Source organism: Nothobranchius furzeri, chromosome 1 (genome assembly GCF_043380555.1).
Source record: "Nothobranchius furzeri strain GRZ-AD chromosome 1, NfurGRZ-RIMD1, whole genome shotgun sequence".
NCBI classification, from domain to species: domain Eukaryota; kingdom Metazoa; phylum Chordata; class Actinopteri; order Cyprinodontiformes; family Nothobranchiidae; genus Nothobranchius; species Nothobranchius furzeri.
The window spans coordinates 110,998,653-111,022,584 of record NC_091741.1 but is presented as its reverse complement, the minus strand read 5'-3'; the positions used below and the strand labels follow the sequence as shown (position 1 = coordinate 111,022,584).

General features: G+C 41.7%; 1 protein-coding gene across 2 annotated transcripts in view; it reads right to left on the bottom strand.

Annotated features, from left to right (window-relative positions):
• Positions 1-8,748: 8,748 nt before the first annotated feature.
• The window catches only part of il1rapl2 (interleukin 1 receptor accessory protein-like 2), a 713,182-nt gene continuing 697,998 nt past the window's right edge, over positions 8,749-23,932 (bottom strand). Inside the window, exons 13-19 of one of the 2 annotated variants that reach the window (XM_070553197.1) lie at positions 22,965-23,110; positions 22,811-22,888; positions 22,609-22,725; positions 16,904-17,026; positions 10,949-11,188; positions 10,758-10,788; positions 8,749-10,583 (exon numbers count right to left, since the gene is read on the bottom strand). In XM_070553197.1, coding sequence (XP_070409298.1) covers positions 10,495-10,583; positions 10,758-10,788; positions 10,949-11,188; positions 16,904-17,026; positions 22,609-22,725; positions 22,811-22,888; positions 22,965-23,110 — 824 coding nt within the window. In that variant the 3' untranslated portion in view covers positions 8,749-10,494. The remainder of the gene's footprint in view (positions 10,584-10,757; positions 10,789-10,948; positions 11,189-16,903; positions 17,027-22,608; positions 22,726-22,810; positions 22,889-22,964; positions 23,111-23,932) is intronic. The other variant, XM_070553198.1, reaches the window with a different exon arrangement.

Sequence of the window (23,932 nt, the reverse complement as noted above, 5' to 3'; positions counted from 1 at the left end):
TGCTTTTGTAAACAGAGTCAGCTGAGATGGAAAACTGTTAAGCCTGGTTTATGCTTCTCCGTCAGCTCCGCAAGGGACAGACACGCACGGATTGACGGAAGCGTTTTGCTCTCATTCTTCTTCGTCTCCTGGAGAGTGTTGCAAAGCAATTGCCGGCAGGACAACAGAGGGCGTAGCGCTGTTCTGTGGTATCCTGTCATGTATCGGTCCAAGATAGTGTGTTTATATTGTGTTTTTTGTGTATATAAGAGACTTTTAACACGGACATATTTGTCTCTCATTCTCCCACCGCTTCATGCGCTCCCCACCTCTAAACCCACGTTTCCTGTCATTTCCGTCTACAAATAAAACGCTTGCTGCGCATCTTTTCACTCCTCCAGTCACGGGGAATTAAACGTTCACATTTTTAGAGTTTTTTCACGAGATATTCTTCAAGCTTCTCCGTGTCTGCCGCTAGTTATCCTCGGCTCTCTTTGCAATGGCGGCGCTGTAAACAACAGTGGCATCCTGACCAATCACAAGCTTGCGTAATCCGTCTCGTTTGACGGATGTTTAAAAAAGTGGGCTCCACTCCGTACATACTTGCGTGCCTGCCGGATCCCTACGCAAGGACGGATAATGGCTTTGCGTGTCTCCGCACTGACGCAGACGGAGAAGCATAAATCAGGCTTTAGAGCTTAAGCTCAGATCCCCAGACAGTTCACAGGGACAGTAGAGGACAGACACCTTTAGGAGCGGGACAACGAACAGAGCCCTCTGCGCATCATCCACCCACAAAATGGTGCTGCACTGCTGATGGACGCTGAGAGTCAAAACCAGTAAGGCTGGAGGAGAATCAAAGTTTAATAGGTGCGAGTAAAAAAGAAGCAAACGTTTTGACACTTGATATGTTTTCGTCAGAGTTACATCCGAACAATAAAGCAATTGTATTATAAACAGGTGAATTATATCACTGAGAACCAAGTAGTGCGGCTTCCATCAGAATAAAAAGCAAGTAACGTTCAAGCTAAAAAGGAGTCCAGAAAAACCCGTCAGTGTTTTATTAAAGAGGTTTAAAAAACATTTTTACTACTTATTCCTGATTCTAATGGGTCACGCTGAGTTTTTCATGAAGGCTGAACATGAAAATAGTCTCCTACACCTATCTCCTTCATTAGCTCTGATGGAAAACAGACGGAGAAACTCTAGGATTAGAAAATCCTGACAGATCTACGTCACGCTGTCACTTAACATTCTTGGACTCACCCATCTTGACTCATGACGGGGAAGGCTGTTGTTGGTTTAGCGTCCAGGAAACAGCAGAGAACATCTTGGCCAGTAGAAGCTAACCGTTAGCATTAGCAACTTCACCACGCACCAGGACTCCTCCAGGTTTGTGTTATTTGTGGAGATAAAACATCAACATTGCAAAGCAAACGGAATCAGTGGTAGAGTCATGATCCTGCTATCCAGTCAGAGGAAATAGGTCCAAATATCAGGAAGTTAGACTTCAAATCCTCAAAAAGGTGCATCAGAGCTTTTTTCCAAAGGGAACAACTTACAAGTCATTCACTCCCAATAGAGATCATTGCAAATGTATTAAAAAATAAGTGATGCACCGATATGACATTTTTCGGCTGTATCCGTTATTGAGATCACTGTTACGGCCGATAACCGATATTTTCCGATACCGATAAACTGACATTAATGCTTCTAAAATCTGCAGATTTTGTTTAGAATGAAATAACTAAAGCTGGATTTACATTATTGTGTACACACACCACACGTTGACCCAGGCCCAGCGTCAAGGCCGGGCCTGGCCCGCCCATTTGCCGATCTGGCCCACCCAGGACAGATTACAATCACCGCATGCAAATGTATTGGCTCGAGACGATCAACAGAGGGCGCTCTAGGTTACTAATCGACAGTTTTAGATGCAGTAGAAGAAGACGCTTTGGTACAGTAGCTTGCTAAAATGGATATCAGAGTTTGGTTTAGCAAACAGAAAAACAATGCTAGCACAAGCAGGGATGAAGCATCATCAAAAAGGCAAGTGCAGCCAGAAGTTGCAGCTACAAGCGCTTCTGTTCCTCCTCTCTCCGTGCCTCCAGCACAGTCTCAGCAGGCAATTGCGCCACCGAGTGGCAGCAGCACCAACATAAATCGCCGTTCAGATGACCTCGGGGTGGATAAGCCTAATCAGGTGCGCCTGGAAAATTATCCAGTTAGACTTTTCTCTGGGAAAAAACGCAGATTTTCTTCATCATGGTACCAAAATAGAACATGGTTGGAGTATTCAGTGAAAACAGATGCAGCATACTGTTTCCCCTGCAGACAGTTTAGTTCTCATTCCTCATCAAACTCTTTGTTACCATTTTGAATTCAGGGGTGTCTGCTGTCCTTTTGATTCAAATGTTTTAAAACGCATATTAAAGTTGAAACTGTTTTTGAACCATCTTAAATACAGGGTTGTCTGTTCTCTTTTTAGAAAGAAAACACTCTAGATTTTCTAAATCTTGTTTAGAAGACCTAGGTTACACTTCTTACCAGCTGGTAGCGGTAACGCACCAAGTCAATGTTTACCCAGAAGAAGAAGCACGCAGCCAAGAAGTAGCATGCTAACCTGATGCTAACTAGTATTCGTGATGTAAACATTATGAGAAATACGTACAAAAAGAAGAATTTACTAAGGTATCAAGCTGCAGGGCAGGATTTGGAAGAAGACTTTTGGACTAAGTACGTTATTGGAGAACATTAACTGGACATTAGGATTGTTTTGAGATGGTGACTCTGTGGTGCGCAGGCGCAGCTAAGAACGGTGAGTTGCAAGTATTGGTTCAGTAAAATTGGTTACTTTGTCTTAAGTTTTGATTGCATCTTTAATTGGCATACATAATCGGAATAAAACAATGAAGAATCTTAGCTTTTCAGTTAGTTATGTAGAACAAGTTGGTGACGCAAAACCACGGATTTGACCCGGAAGTATATGTATGTAACGTCCACCAGACATATTATAAACATGCAAAGGGGTTGAAAAAAACACGGTTTATTACTGGGCCCCCCCAGAAAAACCCACTGCCCCTCCAGGTGAAGTCCTCTGGCGCCGGGTCTGCGTTGACCTGAGATGATTTCATTCACTGTTCACTTGACTAAACAAATACACATCACCCCTCTGACACTCCGAAACAGATAAACAAATGTAGACAAGATGGAAAAAAGATCAGTTGTTAATATCGACCCTTTTTTTTTTTATCGGACCGAAACCGATGTGTTAAAAAATGATTAACATTGGCCGATTCTGATATTGATGCCGATATATTGTCCATCCCTAAAAAATATAAAGTTGACCTTTTAAAAGGACTAAACTAGTTGCTGTTTTCTATTTAGTTTACAAAGTTTGCCTTAGAAAGCTAAAGGTAGTAAAACTTCAACTATTTTCATTTGAGTTCAGAAACAGGGACGTGTAATACTACATGCATTGTGACTTCTTAGTAACGTGGAAGTTCTTAAGCCTGGTTTATGCTTCTCTGTCTGCGTCAGTGCGGAGACACGCAACGCCCTTGCGTAGGGCTCCGGCAGGCACGCAAGTACGTACGGAGTCGAGCCTACTTTTTTAAACATCCGTCGAACGAGATGGATTACGCAAGCTTGTGATTGGTCAGGATGCCGCTGTTGTTTACAGCGCCGCCATTGCAAAGAGAGCCGAGGATAACTAGCGGCAGACACGGAGAAGCTTGAAGAATACCTTGTGGAAAAAACTCTAAAAATATGAACGTTTCATCCTCCCCTGACTGGAGGAGTGAAAAGATGCGCAGCAAGCGTTTTATTTGTGGACGGAAATGACAGGAAACGTGGGTTTAGAGGTGGGGAGCGCATGAAGCGGTGGGAGAATGAGAGACAAATATGTCCGTGTTAAAAGTCTCTTATATACACAAAAAACACAATATAAACACACTATCTTGGACCGATACATGACAGGATACCACAGAACAGCGCTACGCCCTTTGTTGTCCTGCCGGGCAATTGCTTTGCAACACTCTCCAGGAGACGGAGAAGTATGAGAGCAAAACGCTTCCGTCAATCCGTGCGTGTCTGTCCCTTGCGGAGCTGACGGAGAAGCATAAACCAGGCTTTAGAAGTGAAGAAAATGCTTATAAAACCAGTGGTAGTGAAGTGGTGGAAAAGCAGTGATGAATACACCAATGTGTTGGGACTAGCCTGTGTTGCATAAGCTTTGGAGGTACAGATCAGTTGCTCAGTGGATGTAAATGCGTGGGAAGTATTTGCTTGTTAAGCAAATATAATAACAGCTTTTTGAGCTGCAAACATTTTGACAGTTATAATGACATAGCTCAATGGGTCTGAGAAAGAAAGCAATTTTTTTTATTTCAAATAATGCTATTATCTTCAATATTTAATTTGAAAGAAAACCAACCCTTTCTAAACTATGAAAAAAAAGAAAATGGTAACTTTTCACCAACTTCAAACCATTTAATTTAAGTGGTGCACACTGGTTTCATGGCTTTCATGTTGTGAAAGTTTGTTTGCTGTTATTTTTTTTATAAGTTTTACAGTGAATGACTTTTTTAAAAATCTGTATATGCTATAAAAATGATGGTAATTCCCAATGTAAAGAAATTGGTGTGTAATGTGTTCTAACAGATGAAGCTAGGTGGATTCAGTTTGAGTAAAAAAAAAAAATCACAAAATTATGGAGGCCTTCAAAGTATTCTGACCATCGACCCTTGATGTCTTGACTTGAGGTCAGCAGTTCATCGTCCCCACCATAAATGGTGCTAATAGTGCACACACCCTCACACGGTAGACCAGAATCACCTTGAAGCTGTAAGAAGTCCTTCTCCATGGCCTCTTCAGGTCTCATTGTCATTGCCCATGTTAGAGTTGAAGTCCCCCTACAGAACAAAGCACTTTTCTCCAACACCCACATAGGGTTAATCACAGTTAAACTCCAACGTACATGCCCCAGGACCTATACGTACCACACCACAAACATAACATTTGCCTGGAAGGGAATGTACAGTACATCCGCAAAAATTATGGTTGGTAGGGGAACAATCTGGTGCCCCAGATGTCGAAGCTACTGTCTAATACTGTCAGGCTGCACTTGTGTCCTTGCAACTGATTCTGACCTCTGGTGGTTCCCTGGCAAGGGTCTATGGGGCACCGTGACAATCAAAGACGAACTCATGGTGGCTACTCCAGAGCTGCTCCATGACAGAAGACATTCCTGACTGTAATACAGAAGCTTAGCCTCGCAAGCCATCCTCTACAGCAGATGTCACCAACTCCAGTCCTCAAGGGCTACCTTCCTGCTAGTTTTCTATGTTTCCTGCTCCACCACACCTGAAAGGAGTAATTTAATCCTCCTCTTACCACTTTTAACTCTGCACAGGCCTGTTAATTACTCATTTAACTCAATCAGCTGAGTAGGATCAAAGAAACAGCTAACTTGTGCTGGATGGTAGCCCTCGAGGACTGGCGTTGGTAACCCTTGCGCTACAGTCAATACATAGTCTGGCCATGACCCATAGAAAAAGCCTGGTCATGGGGCGGAATCTATGGTTGTCCTTCAAACTGTCTCTACATGCTGTTGGCCAACTAACAGCATGACATACTCAACACTATGGATGAGATATGATGCACTGTTCAAGAAGATGCCAATATATAATTTTTCTAAGTAAATGACTTAAGTACCTGAATCTACTCTTGACTCAAAGAAAAGCACACGTCTAAATAGTCCAGAGTTGATGCCAAAGCCATTTCAAATGAGCCATCACATCATCCCGCCCATCAAACTGAGAGTACTGTGATTGGCATAACACAAAATTGGGCCAATGGTAGAACTGATTAGGCTCAAACAGAACATGACTAGAATGACATGCAGAGCAAAATCAGCAGGAGGAAGAGACCAGTCAAAACTTAGGTGAGTCTTCCTCGTGATTCTTTTTCAGAAATCGTTTGTTGTTATATGTCATATAGGAGACACACACACACAGTGATTTTGAGAAGTGAAAAAAAGTTTGCAGGATTTACAGAAAGTGCGCAATAATTGTTTAAACAATACATTTGGGCTCTGTTGTCATTTTATTGATTCCAAAACCTTTAGAACTAATTATTGGAACTCAAAATTGGTTTGGTAAGCTCAGTGACTCTTGACCCCCATACTCCGGTGAATCCAGTTGTGAGAGAGTATTTAAGGGGGTTTATTGTAAGTTTCCCTCCTCTTTGAATATTCTCTGAACAGTCAGAGTCAACCCACAGACCAGCACCAAAGGCCTACAACATCATGTTGCTGCAGATGGAGTCACTGTGCATCGTTCAACTATTCAACGCACTTTACACAAGGATGCAGAAAAAGGCTTTTCTCCACCCACAGCACAAACAGAGCTGCTTGAGGTGTGCTAAAGCACATTTGGACAAGCCAGCTTCATTCTGGAATAAGGTGCTGTTGTGGACTGATGAAACAAAAACTGAGTTATTTGGCAAGAACATGGAGCGTTATGCTTGGAGGAAAAGTAGCACAGTATTCCAAGAAAAATACCTGCTACCTACAGTAAAACATGGTGGTGGTTCCATCATGTTGTGAGGCTGTGTGGCCAGTGCAGGTACTGGGAATTTTGTTAAAGTTGAGGAACGCATGAATTTCATTTTTCCGTTTAGCTTTCACATAACTTGCTTTTTATTGCAATCAAAGCCACGCTCATTAAGTTTTTTTGACAAGCCGCTCCGAAAGGGGTCTGTCTTCCACAGTCTCTGGTGATCTGAGCTCCGGCTCTAACAGAGAGAAGCTCCTGGAGCTCTGCATCGCTCCAGTTTATAATCTCAGCTGGCTCTGTTTACAGAAAAAAAACCTTTACTGCCTGTGTTTACTTTCATTTTCAATATAGTTGACGGCCGGAGCCCGGCAGTAACTACCCATGTGATCATGACACCTCCCTCTGTTACGCCAAGACATATAATGCATCCACAAGTCCGACGCTGTCGTAATATTACTACCAAGCATGGTAGTATGAATGCCGCAAATTTCTGCAACGCCATGCTGCTATGGCGCGTTCATATGACACACTGTGACGGTAGATTTATGCTGATTTGCCAGTATGGTGTGCCTTCTGAAAAGAGCAAGCGAGAGCTGTCCATGCTCAAAAGCATCAAACCTGAATCAACTAGAGATGTTTTGTAAAGAAGAATGGTCCAAAATACCTTCAACAGAATCCAGACCGTCATTGGAAGCTATAGGAAGCATTTAGTGGCTGTTATTTCTGCACAAGGAGGATCTACTAAATTTTGGGTTCATTATTATTTTTTGTGCTGCCCAAATGTATGCACCTGCTTAATTTTGCCTAAACAATTATTGCACATTTTCTGTAAATCCTGTAAACTTTGTTTCACTTTTGGAATATCACAGTGTGTCCTGTATGTGATATATTTAACTCAAGTGTTTTTATCGTAAAACCCAACAATTTATACAGGAAAATCCTGAAGGTTTTGCATATACCAGGGGCGGACAACCTTCCCTGAGGGCTGCTATCTAGCATGTTTTAGTTGTGTCCCTGCTCCAGCACACTTGGTTTGCCTGTTGAGCAGCGTTTGGAGCTCTGCAGAAGCTAGTTAATTACCTGCTGGTAAAATCAGGTGTTTTAAAGCTGAAAAAACAGAAAAACCCTAAAACATGCTGAACAGCTGTTCACCCTTGGTATTTACAATTATATGCTGATGTGTGACCAAGTCACTGCTTTGCAAGTCACAAGACTTTCCAGTCAAGTCTCAAGTCAAGTCTAAGTCAAATACAATCAAGTCCAAGTCGAGTCCAAAGTCAATGATGTGGAAGTCCAAGTCAAGTCCAATTCCTTAACTATGAATTTTCAAGTCATAATCAAGTCATCTGTCCAACTTCAATTTAATGACGGTGATAATAAATAAATTCCAGAAATAAAGCTTCTTAAAGCTTCATTTATTTGCTCAAACAAGCAGAAAGTGCTGATTGATTATAAACAAAGTGCTGCTGCAGTTAGCAGTAAATCAAGCCCACATTTTTGTCCATGTCGAGCCACCTTTGTGCTAAAATATCAAATTTGCTCAATTCATCAAGTCAACAGATGCAAGTCAATTCAAGTCGCAAGTCATTGGCATTCAAATCCGAGTCAAGTGGTAAGTCTTTATAGATTTTCTCAAGTCAAGTCAGAAGTCATTAAAATAATGACTCAAGTCTGACTCAAGTCCAAGTCAGGTGACTCGAGTCCACGCCTCTGATTATATGAATCTTTAATTGCAAGCTGCCATCGTAAAACTGTGGCAACAAACATTGTTTTTATTAATAACTGAAAGAGACCAACAGAAAGTCCAGAACAATCCAGTCAAACCCAGTCATGTGATTTCAGCTCTAGCTCATCCTGGTCTGTTATCACTGAAATCGAATTTGTGAATTTTGCACTAACGTCAAAGACGTGTTCAAACTAATCACTGCGCGATTTATTTCTTGTTTCCCTTTTTGTGTTGGAGTATAGGCTATGCATGAATCAAATCCTTTAAGTATGGCTTAGTTCACCCGAGTGTGACACTTCTCCTAGCACATAAGAACACGAGTCTGTCTCCACCTAACTGAACAAATCCTTCAGATTAGTGCAATCAATATGACCAGCAGAATTATTAGGCACCATGTAAGACTGAACAGGGAGGGAGTGGGCTGGTCCTCATTTGGTATAAAGGGACGAGAAACCGATGGAAGAACAATTCTCCAGACTTCAAGAATGTATAAAACAGCTAACGTATTTTTTATTTGCTCTTGATTAAATTATCGCAACCAATATATTCGTAGAATAGTCAAAGAAATGTTCAGAAAAGAAAAAAAGGAACAACTACTTTATATTGCCATCGAATATAACAACTCATATTATAATTATTGTATGAAACAATCTCAAATAACCAAAATTCATTGGTTCTAAGAAAACAATGACAATACCTTTTGTGTAAATTCAAAACATTATCCACTTGCTTAAATATTATGGTCATCTATTTCATTTAAAGCTCCAAAAAAAGAACATTGTTTAATGTATGCTGAAGTTCCGCCATTTCTGTGATGATGCGCTCCTTTGTGAGGGTTAGATTCATGACATCAGTCCATTAGTGGGGTCGTAAGGCCAACCATCCCTTCGTCTATAAGGAGGGGAACAAAAAAAAAAATCCCAGCTCTGGAACACGTGGACGTCTTGTGGATGCTAACAGAAACTCTAGAGAACAAGTCACCATCATGTTTAGGTTTATACATAAGTAATGGAAGCTGTACAGATATTATTGTAACAAACAATAAAAACAAAGCTTCATTAGAAAAAAACAATTCCTGACCCTCTTAAATAAAACATGACAAATAAATATTGAAGATGTTTTCAAAGCAGTGTGTCCTTTTGCCCTTTGATCAGAGCTTTTGAACTGCATCGTAGCCAGAAAGAACAAAAAGCCCCACTCCGGATCAACATACCATGTTGGTGAGTGAGCAACAAACCACTATGTCATCGCCTTTCATCTATGGTAATTTGATTATTTTCTCTTTATCTAAATGGGTGGTCATGCAAGTACAAAAATTCCAGTCAGGTATACTTTTAGCTTGGTAGTAAAGGTTGCTCTACTGACCAGTTCTCTCGTTAAGGTTGACTAGTTTCCAGTTTTCTACTGTGAGTTGAGGAGCTAGCTGTAGAAACCAGTTTGGGATAGGGTCAAGACGAATCGGACATTTTTCCAGGTATTTGTGCTTTCCCATTACAGGTTTTGCCATTTTTGGAAATCAGCAGGTTACATTTCTGTGGGTAAAACCAGATAGCTAGTCGTATAGTTGTATTTCAGGAGGTTGACTAGATGTTTCAAAGTGGTATAGTGTTCCAAAACCATTGCTGATAACCTCTTTACCACCTAGTCAACAAGTAGATTCAGAAAGCTGAACTACATTCAGAATGACATCTGACACCTTTGCCTGAATAACTAATAACTGGTTTTAATAACAGCTGTGACTTTGTTGTGCTAGGAGATACGATCTGACCACTTTCTGGACATCGAGAACTCATCTCTGCACATTCTCCTTAATGCGGGTTCATTCTTCTCTGTTCTTTACTCTATGCATCTGCCTACTGCATCAGTACGACAAGTCAGGCCACTTTTTAAGACCAGAAGGCATGTTGTCAGTAGGATTATTTTTCCAATGGTCAGACCTCAGATATCCCAGCTGGTTTGGTTTACCAGCTACTGGTCCCAAAGCAGAATGTGACTGTTGGTATATTTTTTCTGGATCCAGTTAACCAGAAGAGTATGATGCCACGTTTAATCCACCCTGACAAAGTTCCCAGCATGGCATGAAGTTCTCCAGAAGCAGTCTTCTCTGAAAACGCATCCAACACCAGCGCAGTCTGTACAAAGTCCAAAAACTCAACGAAAACCAGCAGATTGACCAATCGAGCCAGCACTGTTCCTCAAAGAGCGCCAGTTGAGCAGTCAGTTTACCAGATGTCAGAGCTTAGTTCTCTGCTGGTGAGTGGTACGAAGGTGCTGTTCAGGTGGAGGTCTGGCTTCTTCCCAAGCGTACTGCTCTGAGGCCCCTGGGAAACACAGAACCACAAGAATGAGACGAATTAGTGCTAACGCAAACCTACAAGAACCTGTGTTTTAACAACAATAATATTATCTCCCAGTCTGTTAGAATAAATACACACTAGGCTGGATAAAATGCACATATTAGATGCTTTTTCATACTGTCTTTTATTCAAACAGACCTCTTGTTCCCCAGTGAACTGCTCTGAACCCCTGGGGAGAAAAGAGGGCTTTCATTTTTATTTGGTATAAACTCTGATTACATGCAAATAACAACGGTTCGGACATGTAAGGAAACAATGTGTTGTGCAGATACCTGCAGACTATCTAGAGACAAAATAAAAATCCCAGATTGCACAGCTGTTTTCCCCACCTGACCATTCAGCAGCGTCATGGGGATGTTGCAGTACACATGGCGTCCCGTGGGACCCAGAGTGGCGAACCGCACCGTAGAGACTGGTGGAAGGGGAGGCGACATGGAGGAAGGCTGTGGAGGGAGCTGGAACTCATAGCTGCGGCAGAAATGGCGCATTTGGGCTGCTGTAGCAGTGTGACCGCCTCCCAGTGGCAAGGTCATCTGGTTGTAGTCTGGGATCTCCATTGCCAAGGCAACCTGTAATGAAAAGAGCCCAATGATGTTTAGATAGTGATGTTCCATTAGCCAAGGCAGCACCTTAAGAAATTAGATATAAAATATGAATTTATTTAATTTATTAAAACCACATCACCCAAAAGCAGCGGTTCCTAACCTGGGGTCCATGACGCCCCTATGGGGTTCCCACAAGATTCCAGGGGATCTCCACAATTTAGTCAGTGCTTAGGTTACTATGATTATATTCGTAAAATTTACATTTATAAAGTATCAGTCACACATCCGATTGTATATTTACAAGTCTTGTAGAGTTTAACTCTTTATGCCTGTATAATCGTTGTAATTAATCACTTTTAAAGGGATCCTATGTAGTTTGGGCTTGCTTTTAGCACCCCCTAATGTCAGTTTTTAAAACCAAACCAAAAGTGAAACTCATCTCCTTGCTGTGTAGTTCATCATTTTAACACCTTAATCTTACAGCTGAAATGTCTCCTTAGCCTTCACTATATGGAACTAGGATTGGGACAATATTACATTTAACTTGTACCAAGTTATGTAACTTGTAACATGTTTTGTAACTGACTTTTGTTTTGTAGCATGTAATTCACATTTTGTAACACGAAACTTTTATTTTGTAACAGGCACATTAGTTTTGTGGCATATAACTTCGGTACGTAACATGAAACTTTTATTTAGTAACTTGCAGAAAAATAAATCAATGTACAAGTTTCAAATCACAACTTTCAAAACACAAATCTCAGCCTACAGTTACAAAAGTCAAGTCTACAAGTACAAACCATTTTGTCCCAATTCTAGCTTGTGTCCAACAGGAATTGTCTTCGACAGGAATCCAAGACTCATGATTGGCTGGTCAGATGAAGCCTGTCATTGTTTCTTTGGAAGGAAGCTAGAATTGGGACAAAATGTTTTGTACTTGTAGACTTGAGTTTTGTAACTGCAGACTGAGATGTGTGTTTTGAGAGTTGTGATTTGAAACTTGTACATTGATTGTTTTCTGCAAGTTACAAAATGAAAGTTTCATGTTATGCACCAAATGTTACGTGTTACAAAACAAAAGTTATGTTTTGCAAAACATGTTACAGGTTACAAAGCTTGGTACAAGTTACATGTAATATTGTCCCGATTCTAGTTCCATATTTACTAGGAGCGGTTCATCACTAAATCAAACAAATTAGCTGTGTTCATGATCTAAAACATGCAGGAAATGTGCTAGCAGACTACACAGCTGTCATGTCCGCTCCACTTTTAGTAAGTCCAACAGGGGGCGGCCCACCACTCTAAAGTTGCAAGTGCAATATTCTGGCCAGGGTGCGGTGGGGGTCTGAGTGAAATTTCATTAGCCCTGTAAAGGGTCATTTTAGCTCATACTGGCTCAAGAAAATGATTTAAAAACATGAAAAATTTGCATTGCATGATTTTAATGTGTGTGCATATGGGAATGAGTAGGAGTTATGAGGTCCTGGCTTGTCTTAGACACAGGCAAGGCAGTCATTGTGGAAAAAAGGTTGGAGACTACTGCGACTAGGCTAATAGACAAAAATAATCTAGTTCATCATTTTATTCAGAGATAAGCTTTACTACACCCACAGGTAAGCATTAGCAGCTATAATGGCTGATATATACTTCTCCATTCGCGTCGGTGCGGAGACATGCAACGCCATTATGTGTCGGTGTAAGGGCTCTCAGACGGGCTCACAGAGGGTGACGGAGTCATGTTCACAATTTTAAACATTCGTCCAAAGTGACGGAGACCGTAAGCTTGTGATTGGTCAGGACACTGCTTCTTGTATATTCGTCACCAGCACTGCTGTAGCTCCGATAAAAAGTAAACAAATATTTAGCAGCAGACCCAGAACAGATTGATGTGCGCATCACGGAAAACGTCCAAAAATATGAACATTTATTCACCCATGGGAGAAGGAGTACAGAATACGAAGCAAACGTGAACGGACATGACGGGAAACGTGGGTTTGGAGGTGGCGATCGCACGAAGAGGTGGTGGAGAATGAAGGAAAAATTTGTCTGTGTTATTAATGGGCCATTCCCATCTGTACTGGGTCGGCCCGGGCCGGGTAGCGTAGGTTGTTTACATATCTGGGTGGCCTGGTATTTTTCCGGGCCAACCAAGGCTCCTTCTCAGCCCTCTTCTCGAGGGGGTCTGCTTCAGGCCGACCAGGGCCAACACACCCACTGCTGACAGCAAATTCACACCTTCCATTAGAGCAAGCCTCTGACTGGTGGGTAGAATCAGCCCACATGGGCTTAAGGCAAGGATGTGTGGAATCAACCGGGCCAGGCTGGGGCCGACTGGGGCTACCCGGCCCGGGCCGACCAGGTACAGATGGGAATGGCCCATAAGTCTCTGAAATATATAAATGTGTTTACATATTTGTAGTATATTTATATGTATTATATAGTAAATACACTATCGTGAACCAGATACATGAGTGTTATGGTGACAGGATACCACAGAAAAAACGCCACGCCCTCTGTTGTCCTGGCGGGTAATTGCTTTGCAACACTCCGCTGCCTGAACAGAAGTTCGAATGTGAAAACCTTCCCCACACTGTGTGTGTCTCTCTGTTGCGGAGCTCATGGACAAGCATAAACCAGGCTTATGACATGAGTTGGTGCTGTTAGCAAGCCTCAGCCCTCCCTGGTGGTGACTCCTAAACACACCTGAACTGAACTAGCTACACCAAACTCACTTCCTTCTAAGATGCTGCTACTCTGCTTCTAGAAGGCTGCAAATGTAACAGGTAATTTATCAACATAGTTAGCATAGAACTTGGCCTACAATCAAAACTTTCTCCCACATAGTCGTCTACATCCAGAGCAATGAGGACAGGGACAGCAGTAGCTCAGGAGGTAGAGTGGGTTGTCCAGTAATCGGAATCCCGGCTCCGACCAGAAAATGCTGTTGTTTTGTCCTTGGACAAGACACTTAACCCGCCTTGCCTGCTGGTGGTGATCGGAGGGATCGGTGGAGCCAGTGTTTGGCAGGCCTCGCTCTGTTAGTGTGGCCCAGGGCAGCTGCAGCTACAGTGGAGCTCAATCCCACCAGCGCGTGAATGGGTGAATGACTGATTTTGCTGTGAAGCGCCTTTTTGGGAGGGGGGGGGGGGGTGTAGAACCCTAAGATGGTGCTATACAAATACAGGCCATTTATCATTTAATAAAGATGTGTGGTTTAAACACAAAACTGTTAATTCAAATGTGGTTTGATCCCATCATTAGTTGAAATTCAGTTTTGTTCTCAATTTCTGTAAAGCAGAATGACCTAAATAGAGTTTTGGTGACACGAACCACAACAAAACAACTAGACAGAGAAGCAAAGTAGCAGCACACAGTCCTACACACAGAGAATGACGCACACATCTCAGGCTCTCACGCCATGCAACATGCTTCACAGTGAGAAAAGATAAAGCTCTGAGCACTAAACTGTCAAGGTGAATTTTGATCTGCTCAGTCGGAAAACTGAATTTCTTGGTGGGTGAAGTTTGTGCCCTTCAATAGCGTTTATACCCCGGCCCCCTGGGTTGGCGCTTCTTGACGTTTTAGCTGGCTGAATCACTTTCGGAAAACAGAAGTGTTCTCCAGCGGTGGCTGGTGAACAATATTCTTGGTGCGACTATAGCTAATGTGGAAAAATATCCCTTCTTATTCCCTATTAAGTATTTAAATTAACACTTTTAAATGACGAATTAATTTGAAAACAATCATTAATTTCTCTTCTCCAAATTAGCAATTTTACAAATAGTCAAATTAAAAGTTTTTACAGATAAATTAGACAATACTCCAAAAACACACCAGCCTACTGTGTGAGCTTTTAAAAACAACTGCAGCCCATAATTTCTTTTGTTTTTTTTTACATTTTACATTGCTCTTAGTTTGTTTTCCAGCTAAATTTTTCAGTCTCCAGCAGCTTGTATGTCACAAATAAACATCTGCTCAAAGCATGCACACCTCATAGCACAATGCTCAGCTCCACCACTAGGTGGCACTATCACTATCCTGTTTTTGTGTGTGTGTGTGTGTGTGTGTGTGTGTGTGTGTGTGTGTGTGTGTGTGTGTGTGTGTGTGTGAATGAGGAAGTGACAGAGAAAGGGAAAATGAGATCCAGCACCTTCTAGCATGCTGTTGCAGGGGTGCTGTTGGCCAGTGCCCCAGGGGCATTAAATTCACAGATGCTGATTGGCCTAAAATTCTCCAGTTCTCCCTAGCAACCAAGTGTAATTGGCTGTTTAGCAGCAGTTCAGGGTGCTTTTCCCAGCACCTCAGGAGTGAAACGAGTGTGTCTGGAGGAAATTCACTGTTTAATGAGAAACAGCTGTTGAAAATGATGTGTAAATTGTTCAGATGTCATATAGGCACACACTATTAAGCAAATCGGACACATTTATGGTAAATATATGAATATACAGTATATTGTAGTTTTATCTACTTTTTAGATAATTTTTGTCCCTTCAAATCATGAAGGACAGCACCCCAGCACCTCCTATGGATGGGCTACCACTGGTGTTTCTTCTATGGTGTTTGTGATCACTGCAGGACTAATGATGTACACCAGATAATCCACAGAAACCAAACTAAAGTAAAGAAAATGCTTTTAAATTGTACATGTCCACCTACATTCATAACTACAACAATTAGTAATAAGCTTCTGCTTTGGGTTATGAACGATTCAATTGTTGAGTAAGTGGTTTTGGAGATGGGGACAGATCGTGGCGTGGACTAGCTCAGAACCAGGACACAGAATCTTCTTCCTGTAGTTACTAGATCAAGCCAGCATTTTGTACCAACACATTTTTATTCTCCTCAGATTTTTCCTCCGTATAAAAAAAGCCACCAGCAAAAGCTACAAGTTAATACTGTATATAACAGGCTTAACTGTGGCAATCAGCTACAAACAGGAGGGATTTGGCGTAAAACCGAAACTAAATTTAGATTTGATTACAGCTAGGACTGGTTTAAACCTGCAGAGAAATGCTAACAGGGTTTCTGTGTCCACCATACCTGATTAAATACAAAGCTTTACACTAGTGTTGTAGTTACATCCATTTCAATGCAAATAATAATTTATTAGCTGCAGTAATTCTAGATTTCTATATTAGGCAAATGATCTAGTTTTAAGATTTTGTGTGCATTTACTCAGTTTCAGGATAAATGTTGAAGTACACCGGAAAAGAGCAAATAATTGCATACATTTGTGAGCAAAATTATTTTACTTAAAGCGCGAGTCATCCCCAAATTAACTTTTTCTTTTTGCTGATAAACTATATAAATGAGTGTCTAATTGTGCCGTAGGCACGTGTAGTCAATAATTTGGCACTTTAGTGCATCTTAGTTAGAATTTTAAGATTCTACCTAAAACTGTCAGTGCTGTGCCATCGTCAGGTAAAAACTCTGCACTACATTTGAATTTAAATCTGCCATCGCTATTGGCTAAGAGGTGCACAATGATAACAGCTGGTACATTATGATGTCACAATGCTGTTGCGAGCCTGTTTGTGTGTATTTGTTAGTGGCTCCGCCCTCTCGGTCTGCCAGGCAACAGCATTTGTTGCATTTTTCAAACAGGAAGTGAGAGTGGAGTGAGTTTCTTGTAGGGGGTGACTTGCTCTTTAAATCCTGTTGTGGAACACTTAGACCACAGCAGAGTTTCCCTTAACAGCAATGTTGTTCAGAATGGTTGGGTTTATGTTGTTTACTCACCTGATGATGTCCGTGACGACTATCGTTAGGGGGCGCTAGAGAAGCTGAGGTGGTTGTCATGGCGATGGTGGATACAGTGGTCTGTAGGTCACCAAAGAGACCCTGTTCACCAGAATCCATGACCTGTCAACAAATGTTGGTAGGTGAATTGATGTCAAGATGTTTGAGTCGTTAAAAGAACAGCCAAGTCCTAAAAACAAATCTCTTCGTGGTTTTCTACTGAATAAATAAATGCACCAGGGGTCTTCAATGAAATCGTTTCCAGTAGACACCGTGAGGGTCAGATGCTGTTCTAAAATTAAATTCAAGTATTGTAACTTAATTTATTAATATTTAAAATGGCTTAGTTTTCCATCTAAACTCTTTGATTGTAGATTTAATGGTGTTTGCAGAACCTAAATAATAATTGCTATTTGGGACATGATGTTTGCTGCAAAACTTCAAAGACCGTTAGGTCCCACAGGGCTTGGGGGCCAGGAGAAAAGATCTGGCGGGCTGGATGTAGCCCGTGGACCGCCAGCTGAGGCTCACTGGCCTAAATAATTTTTTATGTTAAGTGTAAAACTTTTGTTGCAACATGTTATTTTGTGGGATTACATAAATAATTTGTTTCTAAACCTTTGCATGATCAGTAGACCAGTGCATTTTGAATTAAATTGGGGTTTTCTGCAAACACGATCACCTACAATGGAAATGATCAACGATGATGATCAAACTAGAAAGAAAAAGCAGGCTGAATTTGTCTCTATTAGCAGCAGGTTCCATGTGGAAATGAATTCCTGTTTGAATTACCTTTGTTAGTAGTTGTGTGTTGGGTTTCCACTTTTCTGTGGAAGACGAGTTAAAATAAAAAGAGAGCTCATAATAATCTAATTTAGCCTCTCAGTTGCTCAAACATATCCTGATGTTGATGGATGGCCTACATTAGTCAACCATCTTTTCTGTGTGTTTGTTCCATGATCAGAAGTTAAAGTACCATTAGTCATCACACACTGGTCTCCACATTTGACCGTCCCCGTGGGGAGAGGGGAGCTGCAGTCATGCTCGGGAACTATTTGGTGGTTTAACCCCCCAACCCCTTTGGCATTGGGTCGCATTTTAAAAGTTTTTGGTATGACCCGACCAAGATTTCAACCCCGATCACCCAGTCCCAGGGTGGACACTCTGCCACTGAGAGTTGGCTTCATTGGGTTTTTTCTCGCCTTTCCAAGCATGAATTACTGCAGACAATCACATATTAGTCAACTTACTGAAATCCACCATTTTTGTAGTTTACTGTGACACCGTCCTCTCCTGGACTAATGAACCTTGACCAATGCAATCATTTGCCTGAGCTCTTCCAACAAGTTTCGACGGTGATGTGCCTTCCTTACATGATTCATTAAGGATATTAAGACACTGCAACCTCCAACTGTTGCACTCCATTTGTGTTTCTTTGTGACTGCTCTTCCATGCCAAGCTGCAGGAGAGCATTTATTTGCTAATCAGGGCATACGCCACCTGAGGTGTTAACACATGGTAAACATGTACACGTTGGCTTGCTGTGATTCCAATTTTCATACATAAGTTATGTTTAGCAGACATTTGAAAGGCCATCTGTCTGTAGTGAAAGTATGCTCCCCAGGGAGATCGTCTTTCCATAGCATCTATCTTTTTCTTCCAAAGCTGCTGGACTTACAGCCGACTGTTGCCTTTAGGTCTTCATTCCACATTCTAATCTTGCTCACTACAGTTGTGCTTCATAGAGAGATTTTAAAGGATTTAGTAAATATACTCAAGTGCCTGAGCGAACCCATAAACATCTCTGAATGAAACAATGTTTGGCATATCTACCTACTGTTGAGTTACTATAGGAGTGTAAATTATACAGATATGGGTGTGCACCAAGGACTTAATCCAGCAATGTTTCATTTCTTACCAGAGATGACTCAGTTAAAAGCTATGCTATGGAGGTTTGGACAAATGTGTTGGCTGGTGACCATGAGTATCCTATTAGTCCTGCAACCTAGTCATAATTCAAATGAAGAATTTGTTCTTAATCATCACATAAGCCTTCCAGCTTTTTATCAGGCTTTCAGCCGGTTTAAAAGGAAATAATCTGCCACTGGAAAGGGCAGTGCTGTCTGAGGAGCTCATACAAACATCATACTATGTTCCAAGTGAATTCATTGTTCCTGTGGGCACTGCTTTCAATGTTATTCAAAAGTAAAAAAGTTAATGTGTCTTAAAGTGACAGTGTGTAGTTTCCTTGGTGATAGGGGGCAGTACAGCTAAATCACCCCCAGCAAGCATTATGTTTGTGTTCAAATAAGAACTTACCAGCGGATGGCTATTAGGGTCAAAAATCCCTGGGAGTGCAACCTCCAGCAAACTAACAAGAACATCAAATTCCCTTTCATTACTGGCAACGAGTAAAGAGGTAAATGTGTAAACAACAACGTTTATTAATAGTGAAAGTTTTGTGACCATATGTCACAAATCAGTGAATGCATTTTGTCCTCACAGACTTCCGTAGAAGAAAACATGACATCCAATATCCATCCCAAAAATTGTGGGCGACGGTGGCACAGGAGTTAAGTGCTCGCCCCGTAATCGGAAGGTTGCAGGTTTGAGCCCCGCTCAGTCTGTCGCTGTGGTTGTGTCCTTGGGCAAGACACTTAACCCACCTTGCCTGCTGGTGGTGGTCAGAGGGACCGGTGGCGCCAGTGCTCGGCAGCTTCGCCTCTGTCAGTGCGCCCCAGGGCAGCTGTGGCTACATTGTAGCTCATCCCCACCAGTGTGTGAATGTGTGTGTGAATGGGTGAATGACTGATTGCGTTGTAAAGCACCTTGGGGGGTTCCAGGACTCTAGAAGGCGCTATATCAAATACAGGCCATTTACCATTCATCAATTTACCAATATGGTGTCACCCAGAGACGTAGACCTGCTCCATGTGTTCTAGACCCCGTTTTTATGGTTATGTTATGATACCGCCAAATTTTTTCTACCATTGGGCATCTTTTCATTTATTTACTACAACATTTCAATGGATATTTCCAGAGATTAATGGTAAAAACTACACTTTGCTTCTTTGAGCTGGCCTGCCCGGAAGTGGACAGAAGAGGAAATGCAACCTTTCAGACAGATAAATCATCCAGCCATCCAGCTACTCTCCAGCTGTACTCCAAAGGCTGCAGTTTGTTGCTTTTTGATGTGGCCATTGGTTGCACATTGAACCATAATGGGTTCCATTAAAAAAAAAAAAGGCTCAGAAATTTAGTTAACAAGCCCCAAAATGTCCAGGAGAAACAATTTTGTCATGTCTAATGAAAATGACTATTGAGATAAATCTGGGGTCACATCAGATCCATATTTAAAGAAGGCACATAAAATATCTTTTGTTTTGGGATTGAATTGCTACACTTGGCATGAAGGAATCAAGCTCGTGCAAGACACAATAAAGTCTCAAGACTACCAAGGTGTTCTAGTGTGAAACATATGGACCATTCCCATCTGTACCGGGTCGGCCCGGGCCGGGTAGCCCCAGTCGGCCCCAGCCTGGCCCGGTTGATTCCACACATCCTTGCCTTAAGCCCATGTGGGCTGATTCTACCCACCAATCAGAGGCTTGCTCTAATGGAAGGTGTGGATTTGCTGTCAGCAGTGGGTGTGTTGGCCCTGGTCAGCCTGAAGCAGACCCCCCCCGAGAAGAGGGCTGAGAATGAGCCTTGGTTGGCCCGGAAAAATACCAGGCCACCCAGATATGTAAACAACCTACGCTACCCGGCCCGGGCCGACCCGGTACAGATGGGAATGGCCCATTACTGACCAGTTTCAGAAAACTGGTCATGGTTTCTCCAATAGAGAAAGGAGTCAAAAGCAGCTCAGAACAGAAACCGAAGAGAAACAATGATGGAATTTTTCCTGAATGGCCCTCTATGAGCCGAAATCCTAATAATCCTAATCCTTTCAAACATCCCAACCTAAAACCTTGTGTTGATACAACGTTTCAAAAAGGAAGGAGAAGTTTGGTTTTTAGGAGTTGGCCAAACTACCTGTTGAACTGGTTGTAGAAATGCCTGATTATGGGGCTGATTATATATATTACTGTGTGGACGCCATCAACCCCCCCCCCCCCTCCCCCCCCCCCCCCCCCGAAGAATCGAGCGCTTCCCCAATAACAAACATGAATGAAACACGAAAGAGCCTCCAGGAAACAAGACAGAATTAGTGTACCGAAGCAACTCAAAAAGACAGAAAACAATCTGGACGTTGAGCTCAAGCTTTGGTAGAAGAATATGAGATGTGTGGTCAAGGATGAAGAACAAACCACAGCATGTTTTTTTAATAGATTCAGTCCAGCATCCTGCTTTCTTACAGCCAGCTTCCCTGTAACGTCTCAACTGTTTTATCGACCACCTTGGTCATGGTTTCCTCTGCTGGAGAGACTAAACCAGAACAAGGCTGCAGGTCAGTGCTAAAGTCTTCAAGGCCCATCTCACCAGCTTTGTGAGCATCAGAGCCAGTGATTTATAAATGTTGAACAAGCTGATAAAGAGCAGAATGTCTTCTGTAATGGGACTTGTTGCACTACGAAGGGAACTGTTTACTTCAAACAGCCGTTGACTGATGCAAAGCAACCTCTGTGGGAGCAGAGGGTGTATTTTTGAATTTAATTGGTCCAGCTGTCTCTTACTGGCCATGATTGGTGCAAAAGTTGCTCTCCAAAAACACTATAGTAAGGGTACCAGCTCAAACAATGCGATACACATGTTGCACGAGCAAAGACAGAAAACTCCTGTAGACGCAGCACTCATGCAACATCATTTCAAGTTACGTTGTCTCCCCAGAACTTTATTGAACAAAGGTAAGTTACAAGTATTTTGTGTAAGAACCATGGCACACCACAATGCCAAATAGTTGTTGTAGTCTATTGTGATAACTAAGTTAACATAGTTATATTCTACTACAACTTGTGGGTTTACTGGTTTATGGTGTATGCAGGCGCTTCAGACAGTCAGACATTGAAAAGGTAGATTTTCAGGCTGGAGAATTAAAGCGGTATTTTGTGAACTGAACTTGCTCATATTTTGCCTGACAAACGCTAAAGTGAGTGTGCTCCTTCTGGAGTGTGTGAAAGGGTTTATGAACGGTGCTTTCGCATAGTTTGAGAGCTCCAGACCTCCATGGAGCTTAGCCAGAACATCCTGTTTACCATAGACTTTATTAAAAGTAGACCCAGCAAATGCCTTAGGCAGTAGCGGTCGGTGTGGCATCTACTCTTGACTTTTTATGCTGTTGAGGACGGACCTCTATAATGAACTAATTTGCACTAATTTGCATAAATGAAATGTTCATTTTGACAAATAAACATGTCGGAAGATATTTCTCCTTAATGTGTTTTTATTGTACGCACTACTGCTGTGTGTGTTTAAGTAATTATAAAAATATACTTTTGGTTTTTGGAGATTATGACAGAATTTTGATGCAAAACCTACAACAGTCGTGGCACCAGTGCTATAAGCGAAAAACGTTAACGTACAGCCCTGCATCTTCTCGTCAAGGAAATATTCTACTGGATCAAACATCAGATGCAAAGTGTGATTTGTGTTGAATATGGAATAAAAACAGATACCAGTAAACCTTTGTCCAGGGATAATTGGGTTCTTAGAGTTTAGGATGGAAAGACTTGTGTAAGAAAAGACTCCAGATTAGAGCTGTGTACCTGACGTCTGGACAATGTCTCTCTGCGTTTAGCGGGCATCTCATAGACCACCTGTTTCCAGAACTTTGAGGACAGCTCGTTGCTCTTAGGGCCCTTCCACTTGATGACAGATAATACCTTAACACAGGCGAAACAAAAGGTTTGTGGTTTTCTACAAATGCAATGCCCTTTTTTCCTTCTAAGGAAGACGTCTTCGGTTTACCTTGATTGTATGTTTAAGTGCTTCAACTTCTTGGTAGTTGATGACATTCTTTAAGTTTGCACACTCGATCATGATCACCTAGACAAGAGAAACAAAGAATCAACACTTTGGGCTGAACACTTTGTCAGTCCAGAATAGATTGTGTTTTTGCTACCTTAATCTCCCCAGTAACCAGCATGGAGTGGAGGCGGGTCTCTATTTGGAAGATGCTCCAGCCTCTTTTAGCAACAAACTCTGGAGTCAGAACAATGATCAAACGTCTGCTTTGCTCCACACTGCGAGCCAAGTCCTCAATGTAGGCTGAATGAGAGAGACACGGCACACGGAGAACGAACAGAAGAACCAAAATCAGACTCTTTAAAGAGAAGGTTGTTGGTGTGACCCTCTCGTTTTGATCATGTGCACACAGCGTGGGTGTAATTGTTCACAGATTTGTAAACGTGTTTTTTCACAGCAGAAAATTCAGATCCTGTAGAAGTCCATGGATTCTGGATGCAATGAAGCTGCAGGGCAGAATTTGGTTAATATTGAAATATCTTTCTTGGATTGAGTGCAAAAGTGGAATAATGTGACCCGTAATCAGTGGTTTATGCAACAATGCATAAATAAATAAATAAATACATACATAAATAAATACATACATAAATAAATAAAACAGAAAAACTGATGTATTTTCATCAGGTCATTAAGCTAGTTAAACTAGATTAAAAACATGTTAGGTGTTATTTGTTTATTGTTTATTAGGCATTTCTGTGATTATGCAGAGAAGCGCTGACATAAAGGTAATATTTTAGTTCAGAGGTCATCAAACTTTGTTTAACTGAGAGCTACTTCATGGGTACTGAGCCGTTCAAAGGGCTACCAGGTTGATACAGTACTGACCTTTGAACTAGAATTGATTAGAGTTAACTAATCTTTGTGCATAGTAAACATATTTTAATGCTTTTTTAAAGCAATTTATTTTCTTTTGAATCTATATCAAAGTGTTTGTGATTAACAAAACAGCAGTAGATTTTAAAATGTATTTATGTTAGACTTGTGCTTTCTAGATAAATGTCCTGAGGGCCCCTTATGTGGTTCCTGGGGGCACCAGGTTGGTGAGCCCTGTTCTAGTTAATAAAG